This window comes from Onychostruthus taczanowskii, unplaced genomic scaffold (assembly GCF_017590055.1).
Source record: "Onychostruthus taczanowskii isolate IOZ18803 unplaced genomic scaffold, ASM1759005v1 scaffold36, whole genome shotgun sequence".
In the NCBI taxonomy this organism is placed as follows: domain Eukaryota; kingdom Metazoa; phylum Chordata; class Aves; order Passeriformes; family Passeridae; genus Onychostruthus; species Onychostruthus taczanowskii.
In genome coordinates, this window is record NW_024501015.1 from 6,405,444 (window position 1) to 6,420,997 (window position 15,554).

The 15,554-nt window shown below is 38.4% G+C and overlaps 1 protein-coding gene across 2 annotated transcripts in view; it reads left to right on the top strand.

Moving 5' to 3' along the window:
- The window catches only part of LOC121339575 (ubiquitin-conjugating enzyme E2 E2), a 201,384-nt gene that overhangs the window by 161,522 nt on the left and 24,308 nt on the right, over nt 1–15,554 (top strand). For both annotated transcript variants that reach the window (XM_041411464.1, XM_041411465.1), the window contains exon 4: nt 2,920–3,052. In XM_041411464.1, the coding sequence (XP_041267398.1) occupies nt 2,920–3,052 (133 nt within the window). The remainder of the gene's footprint in view (nt 1–2,919; nt 3,053–15,554) is intronic.

Below are 15,554 nucleotides of genomic sequence, written 5' to 3' on the forward strand. Positions count from 1 at the left end.
TGTTTGGTGCACTTTCTTTGAGATCTGTGGTTTGGTTGCCAGTAACTTTAATAGAGCTGGAATATAAATCATACTGAATGTAAAACATTTGGGCTTCAGTGTGTCGGGCAGATATCCATGTACAGAGAAGGGTAATTAAATCCTCTTGCATTTTAAACCTTACAAAATAAGGCTCTGGCTGACGTCTTGCACATGTGGGAATTTTCTCTGGCGAAAAACTGTTCGGGTTGCCAGTACTGTGGATAAATAAAAGGCTTAACAATTAAGAAAGAAGGAAAACAAAGATAATACACCTGTCAAACTTTTTGTATTATTAATGCACAAATGAAAAACCGTGATGCTTGTGCATGCTGTTGCCCTTAATACCAGCTGTTGCCTGTGCACATGGGCTGGTATTTCACATGGCTGAACAGCCCTGCTGCCAGCAAGCACTCAAACAGGCAGCATCAATAACAGCAGTCTTCTCACACTCCATACAATTTAAGCTATTCTTCAAATTAATAATAATACTTAATAAAGCTTCATCTCTCATTTGCAAAGAAAACCATCAATTAATGTTAATCAGCATCCTCAGAATGTGATCAGGCTGGGCTTGTAGCTGGACGTGCCGAAACAGTTCAACTGGCAGATGGAGCGTTTTCCAACTATCCTAATTAATGACTGCTCATTTCAAATGTTAATGCAATTAAATAAATAGGCAAAACAAATAAAAATAATATACAGTATGAAACTGCCACTATCAGAGAGATTTCTGATCAAAAAGTCACCCTCAGTCAAATGCAGAAAGGACCCAACCATCTGCTCCTGGCTAAATAAGTTCTGAAAGAGCTGGGACTAGCTTTTGTTACTTATTTCCAACCATTTCTCTGGGAATGACATTTATATCACTTCCATTTTAACCTCCTGGCATCGACTGAGGAATTGCTTCTGTAAGTATTAGAACATTTTCCTGCAGAAAATGAGAAGGGATTCCTTTCACATATTATGGGCTTTTTTGGTGTAAGATTTAGACTTGCCTTGCTTCTTGTCTTTTCTATTTGAAATAATTGCCTGCATTTTTTTAGGATTTTTATTTTCTGTGAACATTGTATACCATAGCACTGATGTAGGATTGCATTTGTTTGGGCTTATAAAGAGTTCAATTAGCCCCTTAATGCCTAGTTCAGTCACAATTAAACCTTCCCTGTTGACTCGGGATTGGTCTTTCTAAAGGCAGTGGAGGTGGTTTTAATTATTCATTCTCTGGTTTGTTTCTTACAGCAGTCTCAGCTGTGCTTTATTATTCAAAGGTTAATGCAAACTGAGAACTGGGTAAATTAAATTTGTTTGGCAGCTAGCAACCTGATGTATTATCGACACTGTGAAATATGGATGGCAACACTTCTGCTATTGTGCCACTTAAAAAGCCAGATTTCATCTTTAAAACAATTGCTACTTTTGTTACTATGGCTGATAGAAAATGAATGCTTCATAATGTTATAGTCTCTGTAACCCATTATTGTTGAGAAAGCAAGGTAGTTTAGAAAGCCAAGAAGCATTAACAGCTATTATAGAAAATGGATGTAGGTACCATGACTAATGAAGTGCTCTGCACAGGACTGAGTCGTGTAGCTGTATTCAGGGAATCGTGCAGTCAGGAGTTTTAATGAAGGGAGCCCAAGGAATTGCAGGTGAAAGCAGGTTTTATTAACTTCTAGTGAACAAAACGAATAGTTGAGCAGTGAACGTGACATGATGTCGTATAATAATTGTATACCTTGGGTACATTGTGAGGCATGGAGCATAGCCAAGAGCTTTCAGCTGTTCTACACACTGAGTGATTCCACAAACCCCTGTACGCTGCAGAAACCTTCACTGCAAACATAACAAGAATTGTTTCACAAGAAATGCCTTAAGACAATACCACATACTTTTTTTGAGATATCTACCAGCACTGCCTTCCTCTAAAAAATATGAATCATATATCTGGATGTTACCATTCCAGTTGATCCTAATTAAAATTTGCATCCTGTAATCAGCAGTCTGTGAATGGAAAAGAAGTCTTCATATGCTTTAAGAGGTCATCCTGAGTAAAATACGTATTTGTATGGACAGGCATTATGTTGTATGGAAGGAGGCTGTGTTGGGTTTTAGAAGAATCATGCCCAAGAACTTTTATTAGTTAGTATTTTATTTCATCTTTTTTCAGGAATTCACCATACGGGTGAGAGATTTTTCTTGTTTCATCCAGGATTACGTTTTGTACATTTTGAATATTATTTCAGTACTGTGTTTTAAGCCAAGGACTTTGAATTAACATTATCCAACACTTCCTGTTGTATTTAACATAATTAACATAACCCACTTCCTGGTTTTATCATTTTTAAGATAGGACAATGATTGCAGAGCAAAGAAGCCTTCTGTGGTAGTGACTTAGGTTAGGTAGAGACCTTAGATTAGGAACACGTGCAGCTGCAAGGTTGGTTGTACCCTGCTCAGTCTTTAGTACAGTCTGTGCTGTGTAATGTGTGTAATTACGCTGCTACTGACTGAGGAGGTAGGTGGATGAGGAGGTAGGTGAAAATAGGATGGCTTGTGAAGCAAGACAGTGACAAGACATCTCAGCAAAGTCTCTATATCCTTGCGCTGTAAATACTTCACATCTGCCCACTAAAATATTTGAGATAAGACATTTGGGAAATTTTCTGTGCTTATTTGAATAATTTATGATGTGATTTTAATGCTTCTTCCTGGCTGAATATATCAGTCCTCTGACAGAGCTTAGGACATCAGATGCATGTTCTATCTATCTTAATGAATGTGATACACAATTTTAGTTTCTGGTGTTACAGCAAAACCAACAGTACTACTGGTAGAGTATAACTGATGCAGTATATCCTTGATTGTATGTGGTTATTATATTTTTGTTTTCTATTTTAGTGCTGGACCCAAAGGAGACAACATTTATGAATGGAGGTCAACTATACTGGGTCCTCCAGGGTCTGTATATGAAGGTGGAGTTTTCTTCCTTGACATAACCTTTTCACCGGACTATCCTTTTAAACCACCCAAGGTTAGTAGAAGGATATTCAAAGTCTGATAGGAGTCTTCTCCTGCTGTTATTTTTTAATGTGTATGTTGATATGTCATTATAGGATGAAATATAAAACTTTCAAAGCAGTAATGAATTTTTAAACTTGACTCTTTTGATAGAAAGAATTTAAATAACTGGCTACAGTTTGCTTGCATGCTGCCAGTGTAGCTGAATGCATATGGATTTATTTAAAAAAAAGTTGCATAATTTCCAGTAGCTATTTTTTTTAATTTGGATTTCTTTCTAATATGAAAGTGCTTATATTTGAGTTGCACCCTTTAGAAGTAGCTGAAGATACTTAATCTTTCCTGTTAGCCCATATAATTCACCAGGCTTATATAGCTGTCTGAACAAAAGTGTGCATCTATTTCACTACCCCATATAGTATCTGCAGGTGCAAGATATTATAAGTAATTGCTTTACATCAGTTTTCTGGAAGAATGTGGAAATATGCCACCAAAGTCCAGAAACTGGATTGACAGAGATCTAGAGAAATCGTTAGGAATTATTTTTATAATTCTGTCTGCAATGATACCAGCCAGAAACAGAGAACTGTATCAATAACATAAAGGTGACAGATCATTACCATGATTAACTTGAAATGTCAAACATGAAAAATCTAGTGGTTAGGAAGACTGCAAAAAAAAAAAAAAAAAGGGTGGAATGTGGCAATACAGAGCGTCATTTCTAACCAGAGGTAATCATTGCTGAGGAGGATCTCAGAATGGGACTTCATTGCTTGATCACAGGATTATTGCAAACCACCTGCATAATGTATTTATAAAAAAGGCAAACATCCTCCTAAAATGTGTCCTCTGGCCTACAGAGAGAAGGAATTACCAGTGTCAGATACAAGATGCTTGGAAGTCCTTATCTGGAAGACAGAGCTCAAATCTTAACACATATGTTTGATAGTAGGAACAGAAACCAGGAAAATTTATCCCACAGAGTTGTTAAAAGAATCAAATAAATTGATGGGGCTGTCTTCCATGAAACAAAGTAAAAAGAGGTGCACTGTTCATTCACCTTGCCACTCTGGAGAGTGTGTCTGGAAGACCCCTGTGGAAGGAGCTGTGAGATCAAAAATATTTACCTTGTTTCTGACACATTTATGAAAGGATGGGTGTGCCATGTTGGTCTATAATAGAAGGGTATTGCATTAAAAGAGAGAGAAGCCAGTTCCTGTTTGATTACTTTGAGCTTTGAGTAGCTTATTGAAGTATAAGTGTCTATACATAGAATTTTAATACCATGGTAGTAATGTTCACTGTAGTAGATAACATTGATATTACCAGGAAAGGTTTTGTAAAACAAATGAGAGATGTGAATGCAAAGCACTTGTCATTTTGAAAATGGAACTTTCCCAGTAACGTAAAGATGGGTGAGTATAGCGGTATTAGAGATGGTCTAACTTTGTTTCCCACTTTTAGTGTTCCAGTTTAGAGAAGCCTTGATGTCACTGAGAGGTCTTAGAGGAGTTGTACACCTTTCTGACTGCGCAGTTTCAGATTTAGGCAGCTGTTGTTACATGGTGAAGAAAGAAATTGAAACTTTATGATGTCTCCTTCAGTTTGTTAAAGCTCTGGGCAAGCTGAGCTGGGGTCAGTCCTGTTCTGTTCTTCCCCCATCCTGTTTTTCCTACCTCCTCCCAGTCTAGCCCACTGTCTGGATAAAGCCTGTTTTAACAAGCCCAATTTATTTACTTTTTTCTTGGGCTTATTCTGTTTGTGCTAGCTGCCATGCAAGGGTTACGTTCAGTCCCTCCAAGAAGTTAAAATTATAAGTTTTAGGGAATAAAATGGCTTTATGGCGTATAAAATAGAGCTTGAAGTTCTCTCAGAGAGCTAATACATAAGAACTAGCTCTGAAAGACAAGTTACAGGGAGGTCTTTTGTCATTCTCTCTTTTGAATCTGTTGAGTCTTGAGGCAGTGTATTCAACAGACACCCTTTTAAAATAGAAGTTGAAGGTCCAGTTTGCTATTTCACCACAAGGTAAAGCCTTTTTCAATCTGCACTCAGTTGTGCTCAGCAACTGTGTTATTTTGAGACATGAGTAATGCAGCTGTGCATTGCTTATTAATGAAATGTCAAGCAAAGGGGTGGTTCTTGTCCTGCTTCGTAATAGATTTGATTGTCTGCCTTTATCTCGATGCCAGTTGTCACTATAAGAAATGTGTGCATATAAATCATATGAAAATGTACTGCTTGATAAAGGGTAAGAGAATTGATGATGCCATATTGTCTTAGTAAACAACCAGTTTTATGTTGAGGGGAATTGTCATCTGTAAGAAAGTAATGGGTGTGTGTGCACAGGGGACTAATGTCAGATGTAGCTGTGTCATAAGCATGTGTTGAACACATGGACTCTTGGTCTATTCACTTCAGCCACAGTTCTAAATGACCCTTCTAAATGCCACACTAAAAGCCACTTCTAAATGACCCTTCTTTTCAGTCCTGCTGTATGACCTCTCAAACTGTTGCTATGTCATTACACCTGCTTTCCAGCCCTTATGAAACTCATTCATAGGTGAAATAGTTAGGGAAATCCCTTTAATTAAGCAGCATGGGACGATCACTGCTTAAAATAAGGTAGCTGCCTGTCAGCACTGCTGGGAAAGGGTAGTTAAATATGTTCTCCCCAAGCTGATCTCTAGCAAAAGAAGGGTAATGAGTACATGCAATGTAACACATGGCCTCGTGGTACAGTGCTGCATGTGTGCTGGCATCTCTTCTACTCTCCACAAGATTTGTGATATTTTGTGCTATTCTCAGAATCATGGATTATAGGGTTATGGGCACAGATTATTTTCGATTTATTTGTAGTTGTATTCTATTTTTTTTTTCTAACTCCTTATGGCTCTATCGTCTTAAAAAAACCTAGGGATAAAGTACAAGTCTGTAAAACGTACTGAGAAAGACATAAAATGTATCCTGAGTGTTGGCAAGATTACCGCCCTGTAAGAACATAGCAGAAAGGGTCTAATTCACATTTTTCACTATGATTTAATTCATAAATTACTCCTGAGATTTCTGTGGACCATTTTCGTCCCTCATTCTCTATGAAGGAAGGAAATATTTAAACAAGTACTGTCAAAATTGATCTTCCAAAAATGTGACCACAAAAAACCTGGGAAGAAACAGAAACTGTACTTCCCAGATGCAATTACTTGACCCTGCCTGGAGTACCAAAGGCAAATTCCCATGTCACATAACATATTCACTGTTAAGGGGCCTAATCCTGTGTGTTAAAATCTGCAGAAAGATCCCTTTTTCTTATCTCTTCTCAGATGCTGTGCACTCCATTATCACATCCATGCATGTGTATGTCACACATGGATCTTGAGGAGGGTAAAATAATTTTTGAAGTAAGAAAAATGCATTGCAAATTGATTTTGAATATGTGTCTTTTATTACCATCATTAAAATACATTTGTGATGTAAACACTGTTCAATTTGTATTATACAAAGTTCTTGATATTTTTTGAGGGATCCAGATTGCTTCTGTAAACACTGTTGATGCCTGTTCTGATCGCTGGGCACCCTGTTCCATGTTGGAAAACATTAATTAAATAAACAACAGAGTCCACATTTGTACAAGTAAAGATGTTCCATATTTTGGTTTTTCTTTTTAACAAATGTGCAAGGCAATTTTCATTTGTTCTTCTAGATAGTTATCTGCTTCTCTACTTTCCCTTTCTCACATCAAAGAAAGTGGATCACTCTTTCATTCAGGTTTTGTTTAACAAAGAAAAAGTATCTATCCAAATTTTCACTTTTAGGTATTTTTTTCAGTTTTTGCACCTTTGTATCATCCAACATTCTTCAGATTTTCAAGTTTTATCTCCATTTTCCACATTAATTCTCCTGTGTGATCCAGTTCACATTTCGGGTTTTGTATAGCAACACGTCACTGTCCACCAACAAGTCTTTCCCCTATGGATCCATAGTTTTCATTTTGTCTGTCCTTGCCTGTCAGTGTTTTTCCAAAGTTAAACCATAATCATATAATCAAATTTACCATCACAGAATAAACCATGAGGTAAGTTGGAGTATAATTTGCTCTCACACTATTAGTTTCTTCCCCTTTGAAGTCAGTCTGTTTCACTGTTTCAGCTTTGTCACATGCCTTGAAACTGGACTCCAAATTTTTTGAGCCAGAGGTCACTGACTTTTTCAGCTCTGCTTTCCTTATAAATCAGTGGCATTTGGCTTCACTCACAACTGCAGCACACTCATGCAGAGGAGGGAGTTGTTCTTCCCAAAAAAAGTTTACCCCTGTGTGACCAATGCAGCTTGGTAGGAGTGATGGAGGGCCAGCCCAGCCTGACTCTGATTTAGCTCTACAACGAGAAAACAAGATCCTTAGAACAGCTCATCTGAGATCTAACAAATTAGCTTTGGCTTTCTGGGAGGCTCTAATCAATGAAAAGTATTTCCTTGCCTCCACTGTGAGGAAGCTGCTGTAGCATTGCAGAAATGAGCTGAGCACCTCGTTGGCTGAGTCAGCAAGAAAGCAGGCGGGCTGCACAATCACCGTTCTCCTCTCGGCTGCGTCCTCAGTGTCACGTTGGTTTTAGGAGATGCCAGACAGAAGGAAGGTATAGAACACACAAAGTGAGGCGTAGATGTGGTGATGAGCTCACTTTCTGCTTAAGGCCAGATGCTGCTGAGCCTTCAATTTCGGTCACAATGTGAGGTTTCACTTCAGCCCAAAAATACAGCACATCCCTCGTAGCATAAGGAACTGAAAAATAGACAAAGCTGTGCCCTGTTCAGAGCAGAAATGAATACAAATGCTTAGATGACCTGCCAAGGAAATAACCTTACATTTTTTCAGTGGCTTAATGACCCCCTCAACTTTTTCTAGAAATACTTTTGAGATTTCTTTTTCCTGCTAACTATCTTCCTTTCATCCTTAATGGATTCAGACAGTTCACCCCTTGGCTTTAACAGAGGAAAGGTCTCTCTCTCTCTCTCTCTCTCTCTCTCTCTCTCTCTCTCTATCCCCTTCAATACCCCAGAGCTCCTTCTTTGGGGTATTCAATGGGATCTAGCCATGCATAAATATCTCTTGTGGGAGGACGTATGTGTAGATCTGTGGGAGTACATGTATGATTATATGTCCATGTGTATTTGAGTGGGGGATATCACATCTTTTAGTCAGGCTGGTCTGACAGGAAGAATTTCACCTCAATTTCTGTCCTCAGTCCACATAAGAAATCAGTGAATTCCCCAAGTATGCAAGGTTTTATCCGAGAACCTTTAAAATTTAGCCATTTACAAACACTGCAGCTTTGGGTACACTACACGACTGAAGGAAAGGCAATAATTTCATTATCCTGCGTACTGTCCCTCTGGAGGAGGAAGCTTTGACAAATCAGGAAACCATACCAGTCTTTTGTACAGGTGTTTGTAGAAAAATGAATGCTCTTCAGGAGAACTTTCCTCCCAGGAATTGTCACTTTAGTGGAGTCTACATTTTCCTCACGAATAATCTTTATTAATAACTTCTACTCTCATATTTGACTACATTCAGTCTATTACAGTGTCAATTCAATTTAGCTGTGGCTGATACAATAGGGATGTATCTATCATTATCCTAGTATTCTGCTAGCTGTATTTTTGAATTTGGGTGATTTATAGAATCTCTTAATCCCAATTCTACAATTAATCTTGCTAGGGACTTTAATCTCAGCTGACTGGAAAATGGTTCATAGGACTTGAAAGCTGCAATATGCTAAATCAGCTCTAAATCGAAATTAAAATAACAGAAAGCTCTGTTTTCTGTTAAGTCCTATGCAAGTCTCCTATGTAAGTCTCCTATGCCTAATGACTAACTGAAAAACTATTCTCAGCACTTGAAAGCCTAGATAGTTTAAATCAGCTGTTGGACTACAAGGGAGGCCCTTTTCCTTTTTAAATATAATGCACAATGTCTATAGACTCTGATCTTCATGGCAATATTAAACATCTCTTCAGGTGTTTTAATACATAATTGTAATATAGCACTAGTCTCAATGCACTAAATATCCTTTTGTGGAATTCTTCTGTGGTAGACACTTTCGACCTATTATGTAAGTTCAGCCTCATGTCTGAGGGGCAATTCTTTTTCTTCCTGGCTTCTACTCTACATATTCATATTTGTTTTATATGTGATTAGCTGTTAAGAACACTTTTATCTGCAGTGCAATAACAAAACAGTGCTTACAATAGTAGATGCAAAAAAATAAACATTCCTTGGTATTTCTAACCTACATTGTTAAAATGAACCTTACTAGGCAGACATGCACTTTAAAAATTGCGTTTATCACTGCTAACACAATTTACACTTGAAACTCTAAAACTCCCTAACTACACCCATTTGACTGACCCATTTTTGCCATCTCTGCAACCCTGATGCAGGCAGGGCTTCAGTCTGCCTCCTCCAGCCCCCCTCTGCCAGATATTGCCGTCATAAGGGTAGCCTTCGACGCAGTGGTCTCCTGTCAACCTTATCCTTTACATTCATTTGCCTCGTCATACTTCTCTCATAGCCTCTGTCACATCCTATTAGCTCTCAGTGCCGTGCTGTGCTGCTCACAGCTTTTTTCAGCTGCCTCCTGCCCTCCCCATCCTCCTCCTCCCAATGGAGTGGCGGTGCCTCACCCGGCGCGTTCCCACAGCGCTGCTTCCCGCAGCCCCTTCGCCGTGCCTCCGCGCTCCCTTGTTCTCCTCACTCTGCCTTTCTATTTGCATCTTCTTGCTGAGAGCAGCCCGGGAATCCTTCATCCATGACGATAAGTGGAGTTGGCAGGTTTTACCAGCAAGTGAAGTCTTTGGGTGTTTGCAGGCAGAAATCAGATGCGGGGCAGTCTTTGAGAGGGAGAAATGGACAACCTACCACCAGCTGGCCATTGTCAGAGGCAGCAGGATCAGGCCCAATCCTCCCCTCCTCGGAGCAGCTCTTTCCAGGAGCGTGAGCTGCAGAGTGCAGTTCCCATGCTTGCACCACCTGCAGTGAAACAGTTTGTTCCACAGGTCACATCCCTGAGATATTCTTTCAGCCCTGAAAGTGTTGAAGACCAGTTTGGATAGAACTTTGAGCAACCTGGTCAAGGGGGGATGTATCCCTGCCCATGGCGCGAGGGGTGACACTGGATGATCTTCAAGGTCCCTTCCAAGCCAAACCGTTCTGTGAGTCTGTCATGTCTTCAGGTGGTGCTGAACCAGCGTGCAGTGGTACAGGGCTCTGGACAGCTCAAACCCAGCTGGCTGCTTAAGAAAGTGTAATGTCTCTCAAAATGACAGAATGAGAGTTTTAAAGTGGAGGACATAGATGTGAGCAGAAATGTGATAGACTGAGGAGAGAATCAATTACTACGTTTTATTGTGATTAACTGCAAAATATGTATTTGATAAGGCAACACCATGGAAATCCCTGAGATTTCCTTTCAGTTCATTTATCTGATAATTCTTCTAGTAATTGTCAAATTGAATTGCCAATGATTCTTCTAATGAATAGCCTTGTTATTCACTTTGTTTACAATACACTAATTTATACCAGTAGTTTCTATTGATTTATGTAATCTTGATGCAAACAGCTCTATCTAACTAAACTCCTCCTGTTTTCCTTACCAAGATTTAGTTGGTTTATAATTTCTTCCAATTTCCTGTGAATACCCAGTACACGAAACTCTTTAAGAAGGCCTGTAGAGGCGTTGTGTGGGGAATATCTTCTGCCTCACAGTATTGGTTTTCATATTGCTTGTCAAATATATTTTCAGAAGACAATTTGTTGGAAATTTCAGAAGCTACATAATTCTGCTGTATCAAGCATGTTTTACTACTGCATAAAATCCATGTGATCTAAAAATACATAATATGTCGGTGTTGTTTCTTCTCCTCTTTTACACACACACAGATAAATATATACAGATGTGAGAGAAAGAATTTTATGGACATCATTACTATAAAATGAGAGCAGATGGACTGATCAGGGCAAAAAACTACTAGTTTTGAAGTCAGTCTGCCTAGGGCTTCTCATGTATGGAGTACCTAAATACCCAAAGGCTGTTGGAATTGGGTGAGGAAGAAGAGGCTGCTGTTTCCTAGAATAAAGTCTAGGAATAAAGTCTCGTGCCTGGAGCACCTTGCAGGAGCACTGTGGTGAACTGAGAGAGGTGTACACGTAGGACAGTACAGCCTGAATGCTTTGAACTTCAAAAGGGAGGTTTTATTATATAAAAGTTAAATGGCCAGTAAATCTTAAAAAAACCTCTCTTCTAAAAGCTCTCTTATAAAAAAGAATCTTTTTTTGCTGACTTCCCATAAGGAACTACTAATTGTAAGAAGATTATGCTGATTACATGAAAATCATTTTATAAAAATTCATAGTGACTTTGTCAGAGAAAGCTTTTGATGCTTGGCATATTACCATCTTGTTTCTATTCTGAACATCCCTAACCCAAACAGTAATCCATTTCCCTTGTCCTTTCCTTGTCTTCCTTTGTTTTCAGAAAACTATGTACTGTTTAGGACTTTTTTTTCTCTCTTGGACGCATCAAAGATTATTAAGGTCCCTTTCTACTTTTCCTGCTGTTAAATCTGTGTGCAAAATGAGTGCATTTATATAATATAGATGCTTAGTGCTGCTCTGCTTATTCAATGTTTTTTTCCCCTGCAAAACTGTTCAATGAGACAGTGTGAGTAGTTACTCAGCTTCATAATTACAATGAATATAATGAATAATTACTCACATTGCATACTGATTCATTTTCAGTAATATTAAAGGTGAACTCATGTGGATGCTATTATATCCATTTAAATTTTTACCACTTTTGGCTACTGATCTCTTGCATGGTGCATTTCACCAAAGAAGCACAGCACAGTTTGCATATCAGACTTCTCTGTAGGTCAAGCAAACATAATTACAGTTTATTATTTCCTGCTAATGCAGATACCATATATTTTCCTTCAATAAAATAAATTGTATCTGTTTTTTACCAAGTAAAATTATAAATAATCAAGCGTTTTGAGAGCTAGATGAAGTTCATTTCTTGCTGTAAACTTAAAATGTACTCCTAAATCATGAGCATCATATGGCCAGTCATTTTTTGCACACTCTTTTGTGATAAATCATTAAGTATCTCAACAATTGTTCATGTGCATTATACAAATATGTACTAACAAACTGGAAATAGTCCATCCTGTCTTAGAAAGGCAGCCTCAGTGCTCATAGATAAATGAAGTGCACTCTGTAAGAAATTAAAGGGTGCTAATTAATATAAAGATTATTGCATGAAAATTGTCTCATTTGGAGCTATGTACACTTTTCATTTAGAAATTGTTTTATTTTTCTCATATAACTGAAGAGTGTAGGCCCAATCTTGTTTTTATTTTCTCTGAGTGGACAAATGTATTGCTCATGAAGTCTGAGAAACTGAGATGGGAACAACTTACTCTCTCCTGAGCTCTATGAACATCATCATAAATGGCATCGTATTTTTTCAATATAGATATATATATATAACCTTTTTTGTATGCAGTACAACTTCTTCCACTTCAGGTAGTGCCACTGCAGTTTTATTAAAGCAGAACTCCTGGGGAATATTTGAGGAAGACAGAAATTTGATCTCAAGCAGGCATTCAGGATTCCATCCTTGTAAGAAATGAAAGTTCTTGAAAGGAACTTCCCAAAATCATGGGAATGAGAGCCCTGAGATCTCAACTCCGCTTCCAGTGTTAGCTGAGCAAAAGGAGGTTGTTTTTGTTTATTTTCCAGCTGGCTCTGGGAATTTTTCCTCTCTCCCTACACAGTCACCAGGCTCCAGTGACTGATAAGCAGGAGGTGAGGGTTTGAACCCAAACAGGTTGATGAAAGCAAATCCTGAGGGCACTCTGTAAGCCCTTGCATGTAATTTGTAAAAGCAGGGAATCATTTCTTCCTCCTAATATGTTTTTGGGGAAGATTGCAACTGAATTCAGTGGCATCTGAAAGTGGGTGAGATGGTGTACCAGGCACCATAGTGTTGTTCTGTTTAGATCTCCATGCAAAAGAGAGATAGTAAGTTATTGTAAGACTACATCATGCTGGAAAACTGGTGTTCAAAATCACTCTGAGATCCAGAAATTACTTATCGTGCCCTCAACTAGTTGCCTCCAATCACTCAACTGAAATCCATCTTAGTTTCCTCTTCCCAAGTTTCATAAACAGTCTTTTCTCAGTCCTAGAACTTACTCAATAAACAGCCAGACATAGCTTTGCATGTTTGGCATTCACCAGTAGATGACAGATGAGTTTATTATTGTTTACTTCCAACACTCATTGAATAAAATTTGATTGAAAATAAATTCCTTATCATCACCTTTTGGAAGTTTGTTTGTAGTGCTCACAGTTTTCAGAAGGTAGTCCCATTTTTCCCTAATGGTTTTTTTCCGTAATTTGCATTTTCCTGACCTATACTTTTATTCAACAAAAATTAGGTATGCTTTTTAAATTCCAGAATGAAAGAGAATAAATCCATAGGGAACACTTATGATCAAGAAAACCCATCAATTTCTCCTCTACCATTTAATTGTCTGAAGGTGACTTTGCCTGCACACCCACACACTCCTTAAAGACCCTGCATGGGGTTGTTTAGGTGTTTTCATTAAGGGATAAATGGAATTAGAGTCCAGCATTTAAAGGAAACATTTAAGTGACATCAAAGGTAAAAATATGACCATAATAAAGAAAATGCAGTTCCCCTGGAAAGGTATTAACACATGGTTTCTCTCTACACATAGAATAGGAGGACCCTGCATAACCTTAAAATGTAGGTATGGTAAGCACAACATGCAGAAAGTTACATCTCAGCATTTCCCACATTATCAGCAATTTGAGGCAATCCCATTTGTACTCTGCTGCCTCGGGGTGAGAACTCTGTTACCTGCCACCTTCAGGCCACAGCTTCCAGTGTATTAAGGCTGTCATTAATACAGCTTCTTCTGCAATGCTGAACATTGTGATTCTTTTCATTAATTAATTGAATTGATTTTTCAGTATTAAAATTAATTAATAAAATATAACATATTGTCATTGTAAAGCAACTAATATGTTGATTATTTAAATATTTAAATGCCTGCCTGCCTGCATTTTAAAGTGCACTGGCATATTTGGCGAGTTGGTGACATTGTCAGCAGTAAGCAGCAGTCCTTATCTTGCCTTTCTCAATCTCACAGTGAGAATAGGTACTCATAGTGAAAAAATGCTATATTTCAGGTCAAAGCATTTTCTAAAAACAGCCTTCCAACTGCAAACAGGTGTAGCCTCACATACAATTATCCTCCAGGTAGCCTGACATGGCGATGGAGTGTTGAACAGTTCATGAAAGATGTGAACTAACTCCATTCATCTCAGTGGCTCTGAATCCTGCCAAATTCCCAGTGTCCTTGCTTCAGTGCTTCAGAAGCAGCTGAGGCAGGGGAATGTGTGGCAGTGTCTGTCCTCTCTGCTGGATGAAAACAGTTACACTTAAAATACACGCTCAAATCAATGACCTTCTCTGAAGCAGGTTACAAGCTCAGACTGACCTGTCCATAAATATTTTAGAGGGTATAATTTAATCTGTGCAGTGAATTCAGTGCTTCCCCTACATTCAGTGAGACCACACATATCTTATTACTCAGTATATTTAGATGCCACTGAATAAAGTCCTCAAATTTTTCATTGTGGAAGTGTAGGGAAGCATTTTTGTTGAGGTAAAATACTTAAGCATAAGCTTTATTTCAACAGTATACTGAAAAGTTAGCATACCGTACTTAAAATTAAGCAGGTGTTTTTACTGAGTCCTGGGACATCCTGCTAGGGAGCAGCCACTGATTCACTTCTAACTGGAGTATAAGACTTCCTGGAGTTAATCTGCCTGGGGAATTAATGAGCACCTACAATTCACAGGATGGTCCTCCACACCATCTCCCTTTCTGGGCACTTTTGACATGCAGTTTGTGTTAGGTGGTTTATAGCTTTTGTGCATCGGTAACCTTCCTTGTTCAAAATAGCTTCCCTTTGTAGACAGGCATTTAATTTTATCACCAAATTATAATTATTTAAATAAAGAGCTTTTTTGATCTCACAGAAGACTTCCTTCCCTCCAAATGCTGAATGCGCTTGGGCTTCTAATGAGGGGAAGAAAATAGATCATCTGGCTATAGCCTTTGGATTAATTGAGATCGTTGTGCCAGAAATACTTTAAATTCTCCTAGAAGTCCCAGAAGTGAAGCATTTAGGCTGGAAAACAATAAGTAAAACCACAAGTCAACAGGCAAAATGAAGGAACCTATAAATATGTAGGGTATAGAGTGGCAAACTGTCAAATTATCTAATTAGTTAGCAATACCTTTAAATATAGAAGCATTTAAAAACTGGTGAACTTGCTTAGTACAGAACTTTGGTGCAGAACTCACTGCTGCATGACAATGGGCTCCAAAGCATTTTTCCAGATCTATGTGGAAAAGTACTT